General features: G+C 43.9%; 1 protein-coding gene across 1 annotated transcript in view; it reads right to left on the reverse strand.

Moving 5' to 3' along the window:
* Positions 1–26041, reverse strand: part of LRRC56 (leucine rich repeat containing 56) — a 943429-nt gene that overhangs the window by 767084 nt on the left and 150304 nt on the right. The window contains exon 4 of the mRNA XM_085644809.1: positions 12231–12400. Coding sequence (XP_085500935.1) covers positions 12231–12389 — 159 coding nt within the window. The 5' untranslated portion in view covers positions 12390–12400. The remainder of the gene's footprint in view (positions 1–12230; positions 12401–26041) is intronic.

Below are 26041 nucleotides of genomic sequence, written 5' to 3' on the forward strand. Positions count from 1 at the left end.
GCAGCTACAGCCCGAACGGCTGAACAGAATTACGTGAAATTTGGCAGAGAGGTAGCCATAAGGTCAAGGAAGTGCCTTTTGCAGGTCTGGTGTAAATCTGTTCAGTATTTCCTGAGAAAATAGCACTTAAAAGCATATCAATATCTATACGCGCGCATCGTGCGCGCACTGTGCGCGCACCCTGCCGTGCGCGAGCGCAATTCTGATTGGTTGTTTGATGTCGGTAAACATTCGAATCGGTCGAAACCAGGAAGTGTCGGCCGCCATTTTGTCTCTCGCAGTCTGAGGGGGTGAAAAAAAAAGGTGGAGAGCGTGAAAAGGGGGCAGAGTGGACAGTTCCTGACCCCCTTGCCTTGGTCAGGGGGTCACAGAAGGACCCCCAAGGGAGAAAAAACCATGTTTTTTTTTTTTAAATTGCGACTTGCGTGCACCGTGCGCGCACAGCACGCACTGCGAACCGTGGTCGCTTGGTGCGCGAAGCGCACCGAGCGCCCACAGCGCGCGCACGGTGTGCGAAGTGCACGGTGCGCGTACAGTGCACGCACGGTGAAAAACCTGAAAATGAAAAAAAATACATAACTTAGCATTTAAAAAACCGTACAAATTCACTGAAAAAAACATAGGTTTCACACACGTTATAGTTACGAATAAGCATTTAAAAAACCTTGCAAATTCACTTAAAAAACCATAGGTTTCACACATGTTATAGTTAGCTGGACATTTCACTCGTAAAAAAACAATGAAATTCCCCCGTTATAGTTAGTGCAGGCAACTATAACTCACGCGACCGCAATCCTCTGCTGATGACGTCAGATATTACATCACTGATGACATATGTGTCTTTATGAAAAATAAATATTTGTAATATATGTATAGCTAAAGATTAATGGAAGAAGACATGGGTAAATAAGTGTCTAAATACAGTGATGTAATATCTGACGTCATCAGCAGAGGATTGCGGTCGCGTGAGTTATAGTTGCCTGCACTAACTATAACGGGGGAATTTCATTGGTTTTTTACGAGTGAAATGTCCAGCTAACTATAACATGTGTGAAACCTATGGTTTTTTAAGTGAATATATATATATATATATATATATATATATATATATATATATATATATATATATATATATATATATATATATATATATCATGCTCCAAAGCTTTCCCAAGCTGTGAGCCGCACTCTAACACCCACTCGAAGCCTCAGGCCTTCATTAGGTATGAACAGCATGATGTCCGTGATCTGTATACCAGCTGTTCCACCGGCACCTGCCTGACGCGTTTCGAAGGATTGCCTTCTTCTTCAAAGGCTTCTGCTGGCGGAAAAGATGGTGTGCCCTCCGTTCTTCGTCCCTTTAAAGTGATGCAAAGATCACGACCTCAGGCGAACTCCTCGTATGAGTGTCACAAGGGGCATGCTGGGTACTGAAGTCCCGGAGAGTTAATAGCCATGGATGGCGGTACTAACTCCTGTCTGCAAAATGACATTTACAAGCCCTCTGATGGGCCTCACAGGCGGGTTGCTGTCCTAATTCCTGAGCAGGTGCTCCACAGTTCGGTTTGGTAAATAACAAACCAAATGGCCCCCTATTTGCGAGGTGGTGCGGGCTCGGCGGCGGGGACAGCCGCCTAATATCTCATACTCCAAAGCTTTCCCAAGCTGTGAGCCGCACTCGAACACCCACTCGAAGCCTCAGGCCTTCATTAGGTATGAACAGCATGCCCCTTGCGACACTCATACGAGGAGTTCGCCTGAGGGCGTGATCTTTGCATCACTTTAAAGGGACGAAGAACGGAAGGCACACAATCTTTTCCGCCAGCAGACGCCTTTGAAGAAGAAGGCAATCCTTCGAAACGCGTCAGGCAGGTGCCGGTGGAACAGCTGGTATGCAGATCACGGACGTCATGCTGTTCATACCTAATGAAGGCCTGAGGCTTCGAGTGGGTGTTAGAGTGCGGCTCACAGCTTGGGAAAGCTTTGGAGCATGAGAGATATGACACCATAATACCACCAACAAGTAGTCATGATAATATCAATGCACCCCGTCTTATTATCACATTTAATAAACAACATCATCAGCTCAGGAGGATAGTTAATCACAACTGGCCAATACTAAGAACAGATGCAGTATTGGCACCTATATTGCCATCTACACCTACTATCACTTTTAGACGGGCAATTTCGATGAGAAATCAGCTAGTGTCTAAACACATGGAAACCTCTACTAAAACCAATTGGCTGCAGCCCATTAAAGGTTTCTTTAAATGCGCTTCTTGCAGGGCATGTAAATTTGGAGTGAATACTTCACAGTATAATACACCCTTTAGTTCCGCTCCAGTACAAATCAGGGGTCATTACACATGCCGTACCGAGTTCGCAGTATACGTTTTAACGTGCACTTGCGGTCTCAAGTATGTAGGAAGCACCAAATTGCAGGTGCATGCGCGCATTTTACAACATCTTAGGGCCATTGTAAATAATGACACAACTTATCCTGTAGCCCGTCACTTTAGAGCTGTTCATGATAATGATTTGACCTGCCTCTCATATTATGTAATAGATGCAATCCCCAAACTCAAATATGGGGGTAACAGAGAACGCTTGCTCAGGCAACTGGAGACTCGGTTAATTATTGAACTAGACAGTAAGACACCTCTTGGGCTCAATACAACCGAAGATATGCACAACTTTTTATAAAGTTTCATGATCATTCAATAGACAAGAATGGTCAAACATCATGCTTTGTTTGTGCACTTACTGCGTTCTATGCACTCATGTATGCTTGAAATAGGAATAACATGCCCATTTCTGTAAGCCCGGTGTGTTTCATTGAGAGAATTCGGCAAACCTCACTATCCTGGCTAGTACTTGGAATAGATAATAACATGCTTTTTACGACTACCCACAGATTGAGATTACTGGAGTATATTATTTATAGTGACATTAGGATTCAATCGGTTTGCATTATTTTAACGTCTGCATTTTATCAATGTTTTATATTTAGTATATTCATTGCGTATTTGCACATAGGATTGATTTGCACCTTTGCACTATTTGCACATTATTATAGCACATATATGCACTATTTGCACTTTATATTAATAGGAAAATATTTATATATATATAACATAAAAAAATATATAAAAAAACAAGAAAACGATAATATCGTTTAAAAAAATAACATATAGTTTAAACATTACAATACGCACCGATCTAATGTCACGCCATATACATTTACTGATTGGACATATTTAGAATTGCATCTATGATATGAGGTACTTGCAAACCGGATTTTATCCAGAAGACAATTTGTTTGTTTGTTGTTTGAGGTATTGAATTGCAATGTGTCGTTTAACACAATATGCTTTTTCAACTTGGTTCGTTTTTGTCTTGGAGGAAATATGTAAATTGAGTATTCTCTCCACGCGATCTAGCTTAGGAATTATTTTTGTGTCATGTGTTCGAATTTTCAATCAAGCACAGTATTAAGACTGGGGATTTAGCATATGACTCGAATCAGTTAGTTTGTCAACAATGTATTTACTATATTTATTTATTAAGTACATTTACGAACGCAATCATGTATTTATTGAACAAATTCGTTATGTTGTTGTTTTGCGCAAAGTACTGATTTTTGATGTGATAGTATTTCTTTTATTTCTGTCCATCATGTGATGTGGGTGTCAGCATTTTTAAACGCCGTCATACGCAAAGTTTGTTCATGTGATCAAGGCCGTTCGTCGGCCGAAACGCGTCATGACATAAGGGAGATTTTAAAACTGTAAAATAAAACAACAGTATCTACCGACGAAGAGGAGTTCGTGCATTCTTTCTTTTCCTGGAGAAAACCGATGAATGCTTGGAGTCCATATATATATATGTATACATACTTGAGAAAGTGTTCGCCGAAAGGCGTCATTTGTGGGCACATTAAACTATTTGTGCTCTTTGTGTCGCTGTTTTCTTTTTGGAATTGTCTAAAGAGATTTGCTACGTACATATTACCTACTGGCGGTCGCCAGTAGGTAGTTATAGTTAGGACCACGTTTCCATAGGAAATCCGCAACATTCTATTTGGAATAACTTTGGCGCCGGTCGACGAATCCTCGCAAAATTTTCAAAACTAATGGGGCGCTACGCTCCGCTCCTACCCTGAAAGTCTCGGGGGGATTCGTCAAGCGGGGGCTGAGAAAAAAGGGGGGTCCCAAAACGCGTTTTTCCCATGCATTTTTCCATAGGACCTTTAGACACAGCTACAGCCCGAACGGCTGAACAGAGTTACTTGAAATTTGGCAGAGAGGTAGTCCTCAGGTCAAGGAAGTGCCTTTTGTAGGTCTGGTGTAAATCTGTTCAGTATTTCCTGAGAAAATAGCATTTAAATCAATATATATATCTGAGCCAGCTTACGGTGCGCTTACGGTAAGCTTACCGTACGCGTACGGTGACGTGCGCGAGCGCGATTCTGATTGGCTGTTAGATCTTAGTAAACATTCGAATCGTTCGAAACCAGGAAGCGGCGGACGCCATTTTCTCTCTCGCACTCTTAAGGGGTGAGGAAAAACAAAGGCAAAAAACATGTAATGGGACTGTTTAGACAGCTCCTTACCACCTAGCCTTGATTAATGGGTCCCCACAGTTTCCCCAAGAGTAAAAATTCATATTTTATTTTTTACGAAAAATCGCCGATTACGCTTACGGTAAAACAACGGTAAAACAAAAAAAAAAAAAAAAAATTATCCCCACTCTCCCCACCCCGTGTGCAAATGGTGCCCGAAGTGCACCATTTGTGCATGGCATATGTAAAATGTTGAAAATGTAAAAGCTTACCTTTCACAGCGAAGCGCATAATATGTCCTCCATGTGCGCACGGTGCGCGAAGCGCATCGTGCGTACATGGCCCATCCACGGCACTAACTGCGTAAAGGAACGAACTGCGTTAAGTGGGCGCGCACGCCACGAATGGCGTAAAGTAACTTAGCATTTAAAAAACCGTACAAATTCACTGAAAAAACCATAGGTTTCACACACGTTATAGTTAGGAATTAGCATTTAAAAAACCTTGCAAATTCAATGAAAAAACCATAGGCTTCACACATGTTATAGTTAGCTGGACATTTCACTCGTAAAAAACCAATGAAATTCCCCCGTTATAGTTAGTGCAGGCAACTATAACTCACGCGACCGCAATCCTCTGCTGATGACATATGTGTCTTTATGAAAAAAAATATTTGCAATATATGTATAGCTAAAATTTAATGGAAGAAGACATGGGCAAATAAGTGTCTAAATACAGTATAAGCATCAGCAGAGGATTGCGGTCGCGTGAGTTATAGTTGCCTGCACTAACTATAACGGGGGAATTTCATTGATTTTTTACGAGTGAAATGTCCAGCTAACTATAACATGTGTGAAACCTATGGTTTTTTCATTGAATACATATATATACATATATATATATATATATATATATATATATATATATATATCTCTATATATATATCTCTCTCTCTCTCTCTCTCTATATATATATATATATATATATATATATATATATATATATATATATATATATATATATATAATGCACACAATAAAACCATATACAAATATATTAATTCATTTAGGCGATAAATTTAATATTACAAATTTAAAACCCCAAAAAACAAGTTCACTAAAAAACACTATAAACCGTAGGGAAAGTATTGGACTTCGGAGTGTAATGATTTAAAACTCCCACTCCAGTGTGCGCTACAGTAGGGAAAGCGTTGGACATCGGAGAGGTAAGATTTACTATTCCCGCGCCAGTCTATGCAACAGTAGGGAAAGTGTTGGACTTCAGAAGGGGGAAGATGTACTACTCCCTCTCCAATCTGTGCAACAGTAGGAAAGCATTGCACTTGAGAGGGGTTAAATGTACTATTCCCACACCAACAGTAGGGAAAGTGTTGTACTTCGCAGAGGTATGATTTACTATTCCATCTCCAGTCTGTGCAGCAATAGGGAAAATGTTGGACTTTGGAGGGGTTAAATTTACTAACTATTCCCATTTCATTCTATGCAACAGTAGAAAAAGCCCTGCACCACGGAGGGGTAGGTTTTACTATTCCCACTCCAGTCTGTACAACAGCAAGAAAAGTGTTGGACTTCGGAAGGGTTCCATTTACTATTCCCACTCCAGTCTATGTGACAGTAGAGAAAGTGTTGGGCCTCAGAGGGGTTACATTTACTATTCCCATTACATTCTATGCAACAGTAGGAAAAGTGTTGGACTTCAGAGGGTAAGATTTACTATTCCCACTTCAGTCTGTGCAACGGTAAGGAAACCACTGGACTTTGGAGGGGCAAGATTTGGAGTTCCCACTCCAGTCTGTGCAATAGTAGGAAAAGCACTGGATTTTGGAGGGATTGAATTCACTATTCCCACTCCCGTCTGAGCAACAGTAGGGAAAGTACTTCACTTCGAACACACTACATATTTGAATAATCCCAGTTAATTTATAAAAAAATGAAACTCATAAAATAAACAATATTAATTAACATAAATATATATATTTTGGGGGGAAAACAATTCAACAATTTACATAATATACAATTTAATAATTATCAATTAAAAATAATTGTTATTGGATTATTAATTAAAATCCAACCCTGTACCCCTACACATCTAGCAGGTCACACCTAAAATATAACAAAAAATGTATCAATTAAAATATTAATAAAAATGAATAAATAATTATAATTAATTACAAAATTAGCTTCCCATCCTATACTCCTACAAACCTAACAACTCACCTAAAATTTTAATTAAATAAATCAGTATTACATAATGTGCATATTTATTATCATTCACATACTTACAAATTAATCAATTAATAATTAATTATTGTTTAACTAACTTCCAACTCTAGCCCCTACAAACCCAACAACTCAGTACAACACTATAAATTGCTATTAGCAATTAAATTAAAAAAAATCGGTATCACTTAAAATTACATACTATATTTTAAAAAAATAACAATCATACAAAACAATAACTCACAAAATTAAAATATAAACTAAAACACATTTAAATATTTTTAAAAAGATCTTTTTTACAACTATATTATTGAAAACTATATTAACAACAACAATATTCATAACAACGATATTACTTACCTAAAAAAACGATATTTCAGCATCACAATATTTTTGTTTTCCAATATTTTATTTTCGATATTTCTGTCTCCCCATATCAATCAATAAATAAATCAGTATTTGTAGAGCGCATTAATCACCCATGAAGGTATCAAGGTGCTCGGATCCACTGATTTAAGCTTCAGTCATAGAGCCAGGTTTTTAATGCATCTTCTGAATTCCTAGAAGGAGGGGGATGTCCTGAGATAGATAGGGAGGCTGTTCCAGGATTTTGGGGTGAGATGGGAGAAAAACAGCCTCCACTCTTGCTGCAGCAGATGCTGGGCAGTGAGCGAGGGAGAGGGGTGTGGAGCGTAGGGGTTTGGATGGACCGTGGAAGCTCTGGCGGTGGTTGAGGTATGCTGGTCCTTGGTTGTGAATGGCTTTATAGGAATGTGTCAACAGCTTGAATCAACATCATTTGCGTAAGGGGAGTCAGTGGAGATTCCTCAGGTGGGGGTGATGTGGGTCCGTCTTGGGAGTTTCAGGATGAATCTGGGTGCTGAGTTCTGTATGATCTGAAGTCTTTACTTGAGGTGTGTTGCGAATTCGGCATACAGAGCGTTGCCATAGTCCAGGTGGATGGTGACGAGGGCTTGTATGACGATTCATCTGGTGGAGATTGGGAGCCACATGATAATCTTAAGCAGCATGCGGCAGGTGAGGAAGCAGGCCGAGGAGATTGTGTTGATCTGGTTCTTCATTTTGATTTTGTGGGTCAGGATGATGCCAGGCTTGGTACGTTGGGGTGGGGGAGTTCAAAGATCGGCGGCCCACCAGGAGTCATCCCACGGTGAGCAGTGTTACCGAAGATCAGAACCTCTGCTTTGTCTGTGTTAAGTCTGAGACAGTTGGCCTTCATCCAGTCAGCAAAGTTGGCCTTCGCGGTGGCGGCGTCTCTGGATAATGAGTGGATGAGCTGGGTGTCATCAGTGTAAGATATGCTGTTCAGTCTGTGGTTTCTGACATTGTTGGCCAAGGGGGTCATATAGATGCCTAAGAGGGTGGGGCTGAGGGATGATCCTTGGGGATGCCGCAAATTATGTCCTTTGGCTCTGAGGTGAAAGGAGGGAGGAAGACTCTTTAAGTTCTGCCAGAGACAAAGGATGTGATCCATTTCACGGCATCGCCACGAATGCTGATCTGGTGGAGGCTCTTCAGTAGAGTGTGGTTGGAGATGGTGTTAAAGGCTGCTGAGAGGTCAATGAGGATCAGGGCAGCTGAGCTTCCTTGGTCAAGGAGGCTTCTGATGCCATCCGTGGGGGTGATAAGGGTAGTTTCGGTGATGTGGTTTGAGCAGATTCCGGATTGGGTTGTGTCTAAGAGCCTGCTTTCCTATAGGTCAGATGTGAGTTGTTGGTTGGTGGCTTTCTCAAGTACTTTGCCTGGGAAGGGAAGTAGAGAGATCGGACGGTAATTTTTGAGTTCGTTGGGGTCGGCGGAGGGGAGAGGTTTGATTCTGGCATGGTTCCAGGGCTTGAAAATTGTCCACTAGAAAGGCATCCATGAGTAAGGTGTATGTAAATGTCCAGTATTTGTAAAGCGCAAACAATTACCCGAAGGTGTCAAGGCGCTGGGGGCCGTCGGGAAGATTAAGTGAGCTATTGCCCAGAGTCACATGCTGCTGGGCTGATCTGCAGCCGGCACCGGGGATTGAACCGTGAGCCCCCAGGTTCCGGAATCAGTCGCCCTGGCCGCTGCACCACACCTCTTCCACAATTTCCTAGTATACTAGTCAATTTGGAAAGTAGGGATAGGTGAGATGTTACTATAATGCTTTCCTTTATTATGCTTCATTAGCCTTAATACAAACTTTAAGTTAATGAGCGAGTAAGGGCTGTCCCTGTGTGATATAGGGCATCATATACAGCACACATATTACACTGGTGATATTAGCTCAGGTACAAGCATGATAATAACAACCAAAATATTTCAAAGTGCCATGCCCCGTAAAACCTCCAAGATTTTGAAAACAAGGGATTTTTTTTTATCCTTTTAACCAACTATCATTGAGGTTTCAAACTAGTGTCAGATAATCACCATTAATGTATCATCATTTGGAACAAGAGAGCTAGAGCTTGAAGTACCAGGTTTGAGGATAGAGTTCAGTCTGGGGACTTTAATCCCGCCCAAAATTGAAATGCTAGCATCCACCTTCTTTTAAAATGTCCTTTAAATAAGATAACATTTTAATAGAAATAGGGTTATGTTTGTTAAGTGAAAGTCACCCATAAACCATGCTATTTAGTTTTGTACTTTGATAGGATAAAGTGTACTGATGAACTGATTATAGTCCCAGTGCTATCTAAAGCAAATATTACACTTATTAAGGTTTCTATTTCTGACACTATTAGGGATTATAAATGACCTAATTTAGAATTTAATTCGTTGTTCAGAATAAGAACCCAAATCTAATTTAATTTGCAAGACTTAGACTACTAAATAATTAGGCAAATGAGATCTTGGCTTTGCACAATTTTCAGTTGTACAGCCATACAATCTGAAAGAAAGTTCCCATGAACCATCAAAAGTATTGCTATATCAGTTGGGGAAATGCTTTTTCTGGACAATTGTGGCAACTGGTATGGTTTGCCACACTACGTTTAAATCTGCAGATTATGTGCAACAACAAACGAAGCTGCTAGCTACGAGCTGTTTTTGCCCTAAATGTAACACTGATTGTGAATCACTTAGGGGCTGATTATGAGTCTGGTGGTCTGGAGACAGATCGCCACAAGAACGCTGCCACTGCCACTTTCCTGGATCCCAAAGTGGCACGGTGGGGAAGGCTGGGGGGATTGCAGGCGGTGCTGATGCCGGCACCGCCCTGCCAATTAGGAGTTGGATTTCACCCGATCGTTTCATGGCGGTGACCCCACCATGGAAAGGTCGACGGAAAGGCAGGGAAGAGGGCCGAAACATGGCTCCCAGTTGCTTTTACCCATTGGGCATTGTGGCTAGGAGAACATGTTGTACCCCCATGCCTGAAATCTCGTGTGCGCACTATGTGCCATGCACAACATGGTGCCTGGCAACAGTGCGCACACAACAGTGCAGGTGCTGCAGTGTGGCGCATTGACTTCAGCCTCACTGTGAGCGAAAGCATGCCACTGCCTCAAGACAGTCACAGGCACCCCGCCGGTCTGGCGGTTAACTCATAATGCAGCGGTCAGGATGCCGGCGGCCTGGCGGCATTCTGACTTCCACAACAGCGGTCTGGCAGTCGGATCGCCAGACTTATACTCAGCCCCCTAGTGATATAATAATGTATTTATTGAAGTCTAAGGGCTTTATTACAAGTTTGGCAGTCCTCCTGCAGCACTGCCACCGCTGCGCTGGCAGGAGGACCACCAAACCTGTGTTGCGCCCACCCAACGGATTCAGGGTAAAATCCAAAGAGTGTGGGTGGTGCAGCGGCGGTCCCATGGAGGCGGTTGTGTCGGGCTCATAGTAGAGCCTTAACAGCAGATTGCCGTTCCTGCACGGTGTTGTATGCACCATGTTGTGTATGCCACACCTTGTAGGAACGAGGTGCAATTCCATGGGGCCAAACATGTGGCCCCTCAATACACTCCCAGGCCCAGAAGCAGCAGGGGGCCCTGTTAAGGCACCCTTAGTTGCATCTCCACTAGGGCTGGGCGTAGTTCGCGAAGTAGCACTTTGCGAAGCTACGCAAAGTGAAGTTCGCACTACGCGAGCTACGCGTAGCACTTCGCAAACTGCGTAGTACCTTGTTCGCACTGTGCCAGATGTCGTTTTCAATGATTGCACAGTGCGGACAAGCAACCGGCACTGTGCAATCATTGAAAATGGCATCTTGCACAGTGTGAGCTGTAGTTTTCTGCTGCTCGAGTAGATTTTTACTCGAGCTTCAGCTTTCTCAACGCGAACTGGTAGTTTCTCATCGCGAGCGGCCGCGAGCATACGCGACCACTCGCAATGAGAAACCTGACCTCCTTGCGTTGGGAATCTCGCCGGGAGGTTTATTTTCCATGCTCGCGATCGCCAACTTGAAGTTGCTGATCGCGAACAAGGAAAAAGTCTCGCCGGGATGTCATTTTGCTTGCTCGCGGTCGCCAACTTGACGTTGAGGACCGCGAACAAGCAAAAATGACCGCAGCACTACGCAACACTACGCTACGCGTGTTCGCACTGTGCTACGTGCAGTTCGCGTAGTGCGAAGTAGCGCGAACTTCGCAAACTACGCGAGCGTAGCGTAGTGCTTTGCCCAGGCTTAATCTCCACCACCCTTTTCATAGCAGACTTACCACCGTGAAATGTGAGGAGGAAATGCAACTCGGAATATGCTCGGCGTTGTTGGCATCGGCACCGCCAGCATATTCCTATCGCTGTGAGGTGGCGGTCTTGTGGTGGTCCCACCACCACAATCCTAATAATACGGTCAGACCTCCAGGGTTGTGGCGGTCGGACCGCCACCAACAGTACAGCGGTCCTGAGAACTGCCATGCTCGTAATTAGGCCCTAAATCCAGGAAGGTGTAGCTGAATTAATGGTGTTTGTACATAAAATTGTAAAACTCGTTTGACTGTGGATATGTGAAGGTTTTCATACATTAGTATTACATTTTGCAATAACCCAAATCAACTTAAGCGTTTAAAAACGGTTGAAGGGGTGGTTCACCTCTGCAGAAAAATGCCATAATGTCAGGTATATGTTTACAACTGGCAACCTACTAGCTACACATAAAAGACAAACAAAAAAGCCCCTTAAAAGTGGTTTGTGAAAGGGTTTTCTTGTTATTTTCATTTAAACAGTGACTTTCACTTTTTTTTTAAATTAATGAGAAATTGCTAATATGACCTACATTTTGCTGTAAAAAGCTTTCTTTTTTCCGTTTTAAAAATTGGCTTCTAGTTCTCTACAATGAAAAGTGCAATATATTTTTTATATAACAAAAAGAAATCCAGGATCCCCTGGGCGGGGCAATTAAGCAACTAAGTGATCATGTATATATATACAGACAAGACAATCACCAATAAGTGGAAATGAAGCGGAAAATAAATATTAAAAAAAAGAAATGCATTTCTCACCAGCTTAGACACTGATAGGTACTCATCCAGAACTAATTCTTCCTCATCTTTTCTAAAAGGATTGGGATTGAGAGGTCCTTGCCAACCGATGTCAAACACCCGAATACTGGCTGTTCCTGGACGGGGGGTTACAGTGTATGGATCCATTTTTGAATCCATCTGTACCCAACCTTGGGAGAAAAGAGAGGCAACAACGAACATTTAGCTTTCTATTTACTATTGAATGACATGTTAAGGCAGGCAGTCTTTACTAAACTGAGTGTTACAGGAAAACCTACAGGATTACTACGATCCGTCCATGACTTACCCATCCCAAATAATAGCTTTGTCCACGGCTACAATACCTTCCTGCTCAGTGATTGACATTTGAAAAAACATTCTCGCTAATTAGCCAATAGTGTACTTTTCTCACCTCATCATGCATAGCGTCACTGGAACAGTGCTTTTTGATCCACCTCTCTATCAGAAAGTAGATTACCCAACTCACTTCTAGCTCAGAACATGTAAATCACGTATGTTTCCTTTAAAGTGATCACATTATTAAATATTAACTCAACATAAACAGCAATAATATTTGAAAAAAGATGATGTGTAGGTATGAAGCACTTCAAAAACAGAAAAAAAATGTTAGTATCTAGATCACGGTGGCCCTGGAAACCATCACCTGAAGCGGGACAATCAATAAGAAATGATTTACAGTTGATGATTTAACAGATTAGAAAGCAGAGTTATAAACTAACTTGAATCAAGGTCAGTTTAGGATAGGGTGGTTTGACTAAGATGTGAAATCAGCAGGGAATCTATGATAAAATATCTGGATCACGTACACTGAAGGAAACTAAGAGCCAGGGACAACACCATAAACAGAAATTACCTTTTTACTATCAAGTTACGTCATAAATCTTTTTCTGTTAATCCACAACTGTAGTGAGAATTACTCATATGTAACGTTGAAAGGCTTCGGTGTTCATTTTAAACGTAATAGTTACAATTCCATCCTTCTTAATGTATTTTCTCTTCCACGTAAAGGATGCTTGGGCGAGTGGCACAGTTAACAAAACTTTTCATGTACTTGCTGCCAACAAATCATCTCAGAATCATCTCGATTTTCAGCTAGAATTAACAACATTTAGGAACGTTTGGTTTACAGACTACAAAGAAAATGCATCCCAGCGTAATAACTTCAAAAAAGATAATAATGACATTGTTCACCAACCTGAGCTTGTGGTGTAAGCAGACAATCGGTAGCATAAAGTGAGGTATGGGGAAACAAAGCACCAATGGGTAAATACCTTTCTTAAAGAAACCTCTACCACCTCCGAAAGCTACCTCAGCAGGCTCAACAAGCTTGGGGGAAAACAAAATAGATAAAATATTGTTGCATACAAGGTGGAGCTTACAATTGCGATTCGATCACAACTACCAGTACAAAATTGCATTTGTGTCCAGCTAGTGCGAGTGGCCATCTGGAGACCGTTAGAAATGCTACCTCTTGATCAATCAATCAGGGATTTGTGAAGCGCGCTTGAGGGTCTCAAGGCGCTGAGAGGAGGAAGCGGGGGGGGATCATGCAGCTCCGTCTCATCCAAAGAGCCAGGTCTAAGACTCTTCCTGAATGCTTGTAAAGTGGGGGATCTTCTGATGCTGAGGGGGAGTTTGTTCCAGGTCTTGGCTGCGATGTAGGAGTAGGCTCTTCCTCCCGTTCTGGATCTGCGAATGCGTGGGGTTTCGGCCAGAGCGAGGTCAGCGGAGCAGAGGCTTCTATTGGGTGTGTAGAAAGAGACTCTTTTGTAGAGGTATTGGGGTCCTGTGTTGTGGAGAGATTTGTAGGCGTGAGTGAGCAGTTTGAAGGTCACTCTCTTTTTAACAGGTAGCCAATGGAGGTCTCGTAGGTGCTGGGTGATCTAGTCTTGTCGTGGGATGCCGAGGATGAGTCTGGCAGCGGTGTTCTGGATGGTCTGGAGTTTGCGGAGTAGAGCTTTGTTGATCTCGGCATTGAGGGTATTTCCGTAGTCCAGTCTGCTGGCAGTAAGTGAGTGGGGACGGTCTTTCTGGATTCGGGGGTGGGGATCCATTTGAAGGTTTTGCAGAGGATGTGGAGCGTGTTGAAGCACGTGGAGGAGACGGCGTTGATCTATCCGGTCACGGTGAGGGAGGAGTCGAGTATGATGCCGAGGTTGCAGGCGTGGTCCGTGGGTGTGTGGGGGTTGGCGAGGTCGGTGGACCACCAGGTGTTGTCCCATGTGGAGGGGATAGATACGAGGACAAGAACTTCTGTTTTTCCCGAGGTGAGCTTCAGGCAGCTGCTGCTCATCCAGAATGTGACGTCTTTCATTCCTTCATGGAAGCAGTGTCTGGTGATGTGGGGTTCCTTGGTGAGGGTGAGGATAAGTTGGGTGTCGCCGGCGTAGGATACTATGCTGAGTCCATGCTTTCTGGCGATAGCGGAGAGTGGGCCATGTAGATGTTGAAGAGCGTGAGGCTGAGAGATGATCCTTGGGGTACTCCGCAGATGGTCTCTGTAGGTTTGGAGAGAAAGGGCGGGAGTCTGATTCTTTGGGTTCGGCCTGTGAGGAATGAGCGGATCCAGTCTAGGGCAGTTCCCTGTATGCCGGCGTCGTGGAGTCTGACGGTGAGTGTACGTGGGAGACGGTGTCAAAGGCTGCAGAGAGTTCTAGTAGGATAAGGACCGCCTTGTGGCCCTGGTCGAGGAGAGTGCGGATATCGTTTGTGGTGGCTAGGAGGGCGGTCTCGGTGCTGTTGTTGCTGCAGAATCCGTATTGAGAGGAGTCGAGGATCGAGTTAGCTTCTATGAAGTTCGTGAGCTTGGTGTTGATGATCTTCTCAGTGACTTTGGCTGCAAAGGGGAGCCGAGAGATGGGTCGGCAGTTCTTGAGGTCCGTCGGGTCTGCGAAGGGCTTCCTGAGGAGGGGCTTGACTTCTGCACGTTTCCAGTCACCAGAGAACGTGCTGGTTGTGAAGGTGGAGTTGATGGTGCGTCGTAGTTCGGGTGCTATGGCAGCACCGCTCTGGCAGGGGTCAGTGGGGGCTCCTGAGTGTATGCTCTTCATGGACTTGGCAGTGTCTTCTGTGGTGACAGGGGTCCAGGCGGTGAAGGTAGGCTGGCTGGCATTGCTGGAGATAGGTGTAGTGTTGGTGCCTTGTTTCTGTTCATTGAAGTTGTCGTAGGGGGACTTGATCTTGTGCTGGAAGTAGGAGCCAAGCTTGTTGCAGAGGTCCTGGGAGGGGGGCATCTGAGATTTCGCTGGGGGGGTTGGTGAATTCTTGAATGATGCTGAAGAGTTCCTTAGAGTTGCAGGAGTTGGAGAGGATTCTCATGGTGAGGCAGCTGTCACAGTAGCTCCAAACCACAACAGAGGCATGTTAGATTAGCGCAGTATGTTTTCATATAGGTATATAGGCAAGACCCATACCTCCCCCCTACTATAAGTGCCAGTTGCACTGGGCTAATCTAATCTTACCTAATTCCCCCTTTTCATTAATTTATCTGTGCTGGGAAAAGCACGGGTCACCATTTTTTCTACAGAAACAATGAAACAGACCTTACGCTAAAAAATTGAGTAGTAGTCGATTTTATTTGGACGATTCTCCAAATTAAGCCTACAATCTAGCCAACAAAGGAGTACAGTATACTAGTAATGTATGTCCAGTAATTACTAGACAAGTAGGAAAGCCCCTGCTGTGCATAGACAGGGGGAGACTAGAGAACACTGACCACCATGCCTATCGGCTTCCAGAATAACAAACAGCAATTTTGAAAAGCAGCACATAACGGCACAAAAGGTAACAGTAGATCAAGCAAGTTCGAAAATCATGAAACCAATGGTAATCATTGCTAAATACTTTTCATTTGAACCGCATTAAATAGCTCTGTTAAATTGGCAACCGAAATTTCACTGATTACAGTGCATGTCTAATACTGACCTACGTTAAACTGCTGTTACTAGAATACCATCCAAAGCAATTCTACTACTATAAAACAGAAATACAGTGCATGTCAAATCGTTATCTACATTAAACTGCTGTTACTAGAATACCATCTGAAGCAATTCTACTATAAAACAGAAATAAAGCATGGGAATTATTGCTTGAATTTGTTTTACTTTTCTAAGGTCAAACACATTCTTCCACAAGTCTAGATTGGGGAGTCGTATTACAAGGACAGGGACACTTTTTAGGTCGAGTCCAGTCAGCGCGCATGTGCTGTCTGCAAGACTGGCTGTAAGCAGTATAGCGAGTGTAATTCCGCCTGCTGTTTGCAATTGGTTAACTCATGTGTTACTCTGCTTTCTGGGCTCCTTATTGGTTGGTGCTCCTGATACAGCACTTCCGTTTTATCAGAAGGAGCACAGACCAACCACAGTTTTATTACGATGAAAGTGTTTATGTGTAGGGACTACTTGTTTAATTTTATACTGATATTGTGTCACCACGGTGCCTAATTCAGCACCTGGTTTTATGTTTTTTTGTATTGACCATGGCGCCAGCTTCAAGGGCCGCCATGCACATAAGTTAAATATGCACGGGTGCCGCGCTTTAGATTTTAGCACAGTGCCGGCTTTCATCATTATTTTTTCATTACTGTGATCGGGAGCCGCTCTTTAGGTTTTAGCACGGCGCCCACTTTTATATTATTCTCAAATTGGAAACGATTGTTTTTTCACCTCCTTTGTGCTTGCAAATCCAGCGCTCCGCCTTCCGGTTCTGATACCGGGGCCGTGTGCGTCTGTTTGGTTACAAGGATCTCAGGTCGGGCCCCAGTTCTCGAACCTGTGGACTGTCCCAACACCACGGATCCCAGACCGTTGGATCGTTCCAACACATTGGACCCTCCCGACACCTCGGACCCTCCCCTGTTGCAGGGATTCTGCTTATGCACAGAACTATGCGCAGGAAACCAGGACCTCAGTGAATTGTGGTGTACCAAAAACTCACCTCAGCACCCAGAACCCCTATCCAACCAGCATCAGTGTCCCATTCGTTATCCGTATCATCACGGAGGTCCCAATGTATAGACAACCCAGAACAAGCGACTAAGAGTATTCTCAGGAATGGTGGGAATCGGAAATACCTGTTCGCTATTATACATATATCAATCCACAACAAAGTAATCAGAGACACGGTAAAGTTTTAAAAGGTTTATTTTATAAACTACGTGTCCTAAGATGCAGTACTTTGGCTAGCATAAGCAGACAAATGATTATAATTAAAACCATCAGCATTGTTACAATACCATAGAAAATGAAAGGAGAAATCATAGTATAAATGACAGTGGCATACAGCCACCTTCCTTTCGCTAGTAAACTAATATTATTAGACTAGTAGAAGGTCTCTTAGGCTTGAATGGAGAACCCCATACCATAAAGATCAGCTTTATGAGGATCACATCACAGGATCAGCTTTGCTCTGCGCCTGGAAATGTTTTTCTCCAGAATGTGTTTCAAACGCATGCAAACTGTAATATTAAAGGCTCTCGACATTCAGGTATTTGCAGCTGTGTGCATATTATGACTAGAGAGTGGGCCGATCAACCTGGATTCAAAAACATACATTGTCTGGTTGCTCAAAGTGTTTTGCACACAATGTTCAGACCAAGGTCGCAGTGCACGTCTAGGGAGGTGAACAACAGACAGTTCTCATGTGAAGCAAAGGCAAGCAAGCAGTTTCTCAAAAAATAACATGTATCTGCAGTGTCGCGTGCAAAAGCAGCAAAAGTGGCAAGATGGCTTTCTAAAAGCTAACGCGCTTATGCTAACATAGCAATGTATGTAGCTACCTTCACTACACCCCCCCTTGATCGGACTACGAGCAAATAGGGATACAATAAGGAACGCAGAGTTCAAGATCGACAGAGCAGAACCAAGTGCATGTATTGTATATCCAAAAGGAGCAGTGAAAGTTCGAAAACATTGTTAAAAAAACCAAAATGAAGGGGGAAAAAAAAAATGTTTGGTTTGTGCTAGAGAAGCCGGACGATAATCAAGTTAATCCATAAATGTGTAAGCACAGTACGTAGCAACAGCTTCCTAAAGGAAGTCATTGGAACGAGATGCAAAAAATTCCGCCATCCAGTTCAGCAAGGTAAACGAACATACATGTTCTTCGACCACTGGAGCCTCTAGCACGTTCAGAGGACAACTGGCGTGTTCTTCTAAATAACTTTGTGCCAAGAAGTCATACGCTGCCGTTCCGATGGCCCAATTCCCAAGGACTCCATGTGCCGCTCCACAGGCCATAATCCTGACACCAGAACAGTCCAACTCATGAGCCGCTAATGGACTCATTAGTCGATCATAATCCGGGGCAGGAGACACCGAGTTTGACAAGCACCAATCCAGAGCCCATTCGAAAGGACAATCTAGGCAATGAAAAACAGGTTGTACGCATGTAAAGTAGGCAAACCAGAAAGATAATCCATAGGCAATGCTCAGGGTTGCCAGAGGTAAAGTTCTATAGTATTCAAGCATCCGGTTACGAAGATGGAGGAGCCGGGCCAGGCTGTCACGTGACACAGAGTGTGCAGCCATTGCGCAGTACGCAGACCAACAGCAGTACGCCTGCCACGAGAGCGAGAATCAATGGAAGCCCTCCAAAGACGCTGGAAAAAATAGAATGAACAAAGGCCGGTATCACACCAAAAATAGTTTGGAAGGAGGTCACGAGGCCGGAACCCACAATTTTGAAAAAATGCACCAAGCCAGTTGTTGACGAGGCGTTGAATATAGTTTGAATCGGGGCACCAAAATGAAGTGGGAGATCAGTATTTAAAAGAGCCTGCACCTCGGTACGGGTGTTAGCTACGTGAAGTACAAATGTTTCACGGGACGAAGTCAGAGCGACCTCTTTTTGAGACAATAGAGCCCTTATTCTGCTCATCTTGTTGAACTATGCTTTCAAGGTTGAAATGGAAGGCCAGATGGATACATCCAGCCGCCCATGAGGAGGTGGGAGAAGGAAATTTTTACAGCAAACTACCCTCTGTGATACAGTCACAATGTAGGGAATTCCCACTAGCATTCCGCAGCAAGCCTCGTTATTCAAAAGCAAATAACTACCGTTAGCTAGCAACGTGAAAGAAGGTGTAATAGCTGGCACTGGACTCCCTTTCAGGACGCATGCTAAATTAGGAGCGTGCACATTGCACGCGCCATGCAATTGGATGTGCCTACAAACTACAGAGTGATCAGGTGCGGAAGTACATTCCTCGCCTTTCAAGTAGACCTCTTTACTGTCTCTCATGCACCTGTATGTAAATGGGAGTGACCAGATTTCATGCAGGAAAGCAGTACCCAATGGTTCATATCTGCCTAGGGCATAATGTTTCATGCACGAGCTGAACTTAAACAATGGAAACGGCAATGTGATTAACCCACAGCTGAGTTCAATTCGGCCACTGAGAAAGGTAAAGGTTCTAACTTTTCAATATGCAGTAATGAATATGTTGCATCTTTCATGGACATGAATTGTTGTTTCGCAGTTAAATTAAAAGGAAGGAATAACGATGAAGTATTCATATAGTCCCAGGGGACTTTCCCAGCTTTTAACGTTTGCAATGTCCATGCAAACTGCATTATAGAACGCAATTGATTCTGACCATGATATAAAACAGACACTTCATCCTGAACAATATCAACAACGAATGAAACAATATTATCTAATGTGTAAATTCTGGAAGAAAGGGTGTTAATGCTATTATCTATAACAGCTAGCACTTTTTCCATATTGGCTTCATCAATAGCTCTCAATCTGGAAGCAGCTTCAATTTGCGACAATTTCCAAACCTCGTTATAAATAGCATACACCCATCTCTTGGACCTGCCACCCACAGGACCTTTAACAAAATCATTCAAATCTATTTTGTCATGTAATTTAGATAAATGAACTTTAACAGATGCTAAGGTGGAGTGTTGCAGCCAAGACTGGCATAACTTCCCAACAGAGTAGGTAGTAACAGAATGAGAAGATTCAAAGCGGGGGTCTACACGATCTTGCGTATACCCAGGCTTCAGACCCAAAAAACGATGTTGACAGGAATCTGAACTCGTTTGCCAAGTCAACCATCCTTCAGAGTCGAACTTGGAAATATTGAAGGATGAATTAGTAACGTACGACTGCAACGCATCAAGGGACAGATCTGTATGATTATCCCAATCTGGGTAAGCACCCAGATCCGGAATAGACGGGGAATTCAGTTTTTTAGAAGTAGCCAATCCAAAGCAGGTGGTCTGAAAAATAGTCGAATTCAAAAACAACATGTGGTTCGGGATAAGGCAGGCACGATGCAAAGCTTCTGTTCCTTGTACCTGCCAAGGTTTAGAACCCCAGACATACTTCAGATCAATAGTATCTTTCCACAGATCATAACCCCTGACTGCTAAATCATCCATAAAAGATTTGGAATATAATAATTTAGTGTGTGTCAGCCTAACCTTCGAGGCAGATTCTGCTGCCATTTTAATATAAAAGGCGGCCGGTTCAGAAATACTGAAATCAGTAAAATAGGCAAATTTGTTCACCAATGTGCTTGAGCTGCCTAACATTGGCGTTGGACAATATTCCCATTGTGTATAATTTACAAAATTACGAAATGTATTTGCTTTATGTAGGAAATGATTGCCATAATGTTGATAGCAAAACTGCTCTCCATAATTAGCAGTATCTAAATACAAATCCTCAGCATCAAATGCAGCATATTTCAAATCAGAAAACAGTGCTTCAATGGCCTGAACGTCCCAATCATCAGAACGGATGTTTTGTTTAACTACATCCCCCATAGAAACACGAAATACATTTGGTACATTGATAACCTCAGTCGGACCATGAATTTGAAATTTAACAGCATCCCATGCAATCCCATCTAACACAGGCCAGGCAGTAATATTCACAAATGTCTGGTCTCTTTTCATGATGTGTGACAAGGAGTGAGGGGCCAAAGTTCCATCAATTAGTCTAATTGTAGATCTTTCTTTTAGGTAGTGTCCGTTCACTAGACGAAAAAATACCACCACAAATCCGATGGACATAAATAAAAAAACACATATGAGCATCGGCCAAATGTAAATCCAAGGAGGAATCAAAAAATGTTTTTTAAACCAAACAGCAAAAATAGAAACTTTTGATGGGGCCCTGGAAGTCATAGAGTTAGTGTCAAAAGAGTAACATGACTGTGTAACTGCGGTAGATTGTAAAACAGGTAATGTTACATCTGCTGGATAAGCATATTCAGTATCTTCGGGTTGACCACCAGCCGGTGGTAGCAATAAAGGAGCAGTAACTGTATGCATCTCGATGGCAACATCAGGCATGGTGTTAGGAGCAGGAGCCAACACAGAATTTCTCAGCATCGCAGGGCAAGAAACCGCTGGAGTCATACTAAGAAGAATCGGCCACTCGCTGTAGTTTGACATTGTCAATGGAGATGTACCTGTTATCCTTGCGACCAGGAAGTGGAGGTAAAATAACTGTTCTTGTACCCTGCACGCCAAGCAATGGAACCGGGGCACGATAAGAGGGGCCGAACTCCTTCTTGTTCTCCACCTTCTCACGGACCAGGTCACCAACTCGAGGTATCTGAAGTGCAGCATCAGATGTGGAAAGCACGTGTTCCTTCGCGAGACTGTCTCTGGTCTCTTGTAGATTCTGTAATACAGCACAGTGATCATCTACGTCAAAGGGTGCGGCAGACGCCGCCATGTCTAGACCATCAAGGTCCGGGACTAACATATTTATGCCAAAGAGCATCATGTATGGGGTCCGCCCACCCAGAGACCTTCTAGGGAGATTATTAAGTGCACGTTGGACGTTATACAAATGGGCTAGCCAGTTCCGACCAGTGCCTAAAACCCTAGCTGTCATAGATTGCTTTAAGTCACGGTTCATCCGCTCCACTACACTATTACCCTCAGGCCGGTATGGAGATGAAAATTTGACTTGGACCCCCAAATTTTTTCATGGCTTCTTTGTACGCCTTTGAGGCGAACGCAGGGCCCTGACCAGAATGAAAGGTACCACACGCAAAACTTCCCACAAAGACACGCAAATCCCTGATGACAGTACGGGCATCAGCACTCCTTTGTGGCCATACCCACAGAAAACGTGTGCATGAATCCACTGCAACTAAGATATACTTGTACGCAGTATCAGAGGAGAAAGGACTGCAGTGATCCAGATAAACACACCCAAGTGGTTTATTGGATATGTACAACTGAGTTTGTGGTGGACACGCAGCAGTTGAAGGTTTAATCTGCTGGCAAATGTCACAATCAAGAACATAAGTGCGAGCTGGTTTATATAACCCGCGCCACCAGTAACGTTGTTGTAACATAGAAACAGTTGCTGCAACGCCGGCATGGGCAGACACCATGCCCTCGTGAGCCGCTGATATCAGAGATGGTCTGCAGTCCGCGTTGGGAATCAATCTGTCACCAACGTCGTTAATTCTCACTAATGGGACTTTATTAGGACTTAAGTGATAATGGTAACGAGAAGGGAACCCTCTCGGGTAATTACCTCCCTTCTCTGTAGCAGCAATAGCTGCCAAGATGCTATCATCGATCTTACTTTTGGATCTTGTAACTGCCGCTACTAAATATGTCGCCACTTCTGTTTTTGCTGCTTCGTCAGCTAAATTGTTTCCAACAGCGTGGACACCAACTCGTTGGTGCCCAAGAGTGTGAATTACATTCACGAGAGGCAGATGTTCTTTAAGTTCTGCGACTCGAACCCAAAGCATTTTATGCTTAATTGTGCTACCTTTGAAATCACGATATTCATTTTGAGACCAAAAGAAAAGATTGTCGTTAAATGACTGAACACAGTAAAATGAGTCACTTACTATAAGAGTAGTGACTCGAGGATCAGCAAACTCCAGTGCAAGCACCAGAGCACGTAGCTCTGCTAACTGTGCGGTACAATCGCCCAATGTCTGCGTATGCACGACATCAGATAGGAATTCACCATTTATGAAAGTACCTGCCACAATTGCGCAGGCTGCCGAATAGGCATGCTTCGGTCCAGTCGCCGGTTGCGCCGAACCGTCGGTATAAATGACACAATGGTAATCTTCGAGCGGGCGCAAAGACAGAGGAGCAGGATGAACAAACTCATACTGTAAATACTCCTGAGTCTGTAATGAGGCATCAAAGATATAGGTGACATCTGGCGATGTCAAGGAAGTGGCCCATTGTATCCAACGTGGATGCAAAGCTTTAGAATTAGGTACACTTGCTTTCGTCACTGCCTCCAGGGCAGGATATGGTGTTACCACCAACATGCGTTTTCCTTGCGACAGCGTTCGTTCTTTCAGAATCGCCATCTGTACCGCCGTCAAAACTTTCTCGACGGAGGAAAAACGCAATTCAGCCGAAGTGTACAGGTGTGATTTGTATGCAATGGGGACGGTGTCGCCCTCATTGAACGTTAAGTATGTGAAACCCACTGCGCCTGGCACAATTCTTATTACCAGGTTTGTGTGATTATCACGCGTCAGTAAGTACTTTGAAGCTAGAAGATCAGCCTGTAATGATTGTAAAATGGCTGAATGCTCTGGCAGCCAGCTCGATTTGGAAAAAGTAGGTTGTACCAAGGCATAAAGCGGCTTGATACGCTGGGCATAATCAGGAATATACGTACGACCGAAATTCAGAAAGCCCAGCAAAGACTGTTATTTTTTCAACGTTGTCGGAGCACGCAAACATGCGCACTTTTCCAGAAAGTGAGGAGCCAGTCCTCGACCTTCAATGTTGAGCTCGTAGCCCAAAAACAACACTGTATACTCTGTAATGTGAGACTTCGCAAAGTTGAATTTGTAACCGAAGTCTGCAAACATTACAATAATGCGATCAACGCGACACAGATGCGGCCACAACTCGTCGTCTGTGAGATAGATATCATCAACATACGAGTACGCATCAGGGTCTATGCTCTCCAGTAGAGAGACTACACGTGCGGCAAAGACGCCAGGGCTGTTTTTATAGCCCATGGCTAATCTTTTAAATAGTTTTTGCTTGCCGCCAGATGTAAACGCTGTCCACTGACTACTAAGCGAGGACAGGTTATGGCTATAAAAGCCATTGGATATGTCAAGCGTGGTTTTAAATCGTTTATGTACAAGACTATCCACTAGTGCAGAACTGTGGGTATTCTGTACCGCGCATGTCCGGCAATGAGTGTTTAGGTGCCGGTAATCCAAAACTAGGCGGTACGACCCATCAGGCTTCGTCACAGTGAACAAAGGATTATTCATTGGTGACGCACATGTTTCAATAACACCCTGATATTCCAATTGATCAAGGATTTCCGCGACGTGAGATCTCGCTTCGCGACGCATGGGATATTGGGGTTGTGGCTGGGGCATGGACCGTAAGGGAATCTCATGGCTGGGGAACAATTTATCCCAGCCTACCTGAGTACGATACAAAGCTGGTGCAAGCCCCTGAGCTCACTCCGCGGCAAACCTTTCAGCATGCTCCCTTGGCACTGTATGCGCAAAGGACGGGAGGATAACCTCCTCCCCTCTAGGAGCATCTAAAATGAAAGTCGGGGGCCAGTCCGCCTCCGCCAAGAGAATGTCATAGGAAGGGGTCAGATTATCCCAAAAAATCCCTTGAATTGTGCGTTGTATGTCACCTTCTATTAAGAGGACTATGTCCTATAGTCTGTCAGGGGGAGCCACTCTAGTATCCGCAGTTTCTACAGTAATGAACGTGTCAGTTGCTAGCGCGTCCAGATATGGACGTAGTGCTTGCCGCACTACTGTAACCTCCCCACGCTGTCGAGCAGCGTTATCGCCCATGTCAGGTTCAGAAGTTGCGTCCGTACTATCTGTGGCATACCTTGCTGTTAATGCAGCAACGTTCTTCTTTTGAAATGGGGGACGTTGACGTGCAAACTCGTCTTGCTTGCCTCTACCTTCAGCCTGACGGGGTTGCTCATGACCTTGCTGGGCACCCCGACCTCTGCCACGTTCTCCTCCACCGGACTGTGAGGCCAATGTATCCTGTGAAGAACGAGGAGAACGTTCAGTAACCTGAAATCTATCAGGTGACTTAATACTAGTGCGATCACGCAAATCGTATGTGCGCTCACTAGGTGGCTGAGTGGGAGACGCAGGACGAGACCCCTGCTTCTGTTGCTGCTTTCCCTGTTTCTTTTGTCTCCAATTTTGCTTTGGGAAATTAGGACGATCGTCTTTAACAGACGAGCTCACCTTAGTTTGTTGTATCAGGTCAGGAATGACAATAGTTGGTTTAACCCCTAAACTACTGCGGCCAATAGTTCGATATGCTTCCGCAATAATCTTAGGCAACTCTTTCGGCTTATCGAGTTCATCGACGCGGGCTAAGCCATTAGCCACTTGGAACTGTACCGCATCTCCCTTGAGATTACCAAGGACGAGAGAGGCAACTACGTCGAATACCCTGACAAGTCGCATTCCCAACTCAGCCGCCGCCTCCGGACCGTGATTATCCTGAACACGTTTAATAACGGAGGGGAGCACGGCCATAGACGGAGTGCCAAAGCACTTCGAGTAGACCGCTGCAAAAACCTTACCACAGGTGTCACAATCGGGCACTTCTGGGACCAAGTCCCTGGGCAAACTTATGGTGAGTATTCTGTGTTTCTCCACTGTCGTAGAGTGTGGAAACACTGCTTCCAGTTGGTCAAATTTCTCGGCAAGCCAATAAGGCAAATCGTCCTTATTCTGGGGGTGCTTGCCCATCACCGAATTAACTATGACTGGGCTAATAACAACCGCAGGATGACCAGCTGGTAGACCCGCAACAGCAGTT

Source organism: Triturus cristatus, chromosome 3_1 (assembly GCF_964204655.1).
Source record: "Triturus cristatus chromosome 3_1, aTriCri1.1, whole genome shotgun sequence".
Lineage (NCBI taxonomy): Eukaryota > Metazoa > Chordata > Amphibia > Caudata > Salamandridae > Triturus > Triturus cristatus.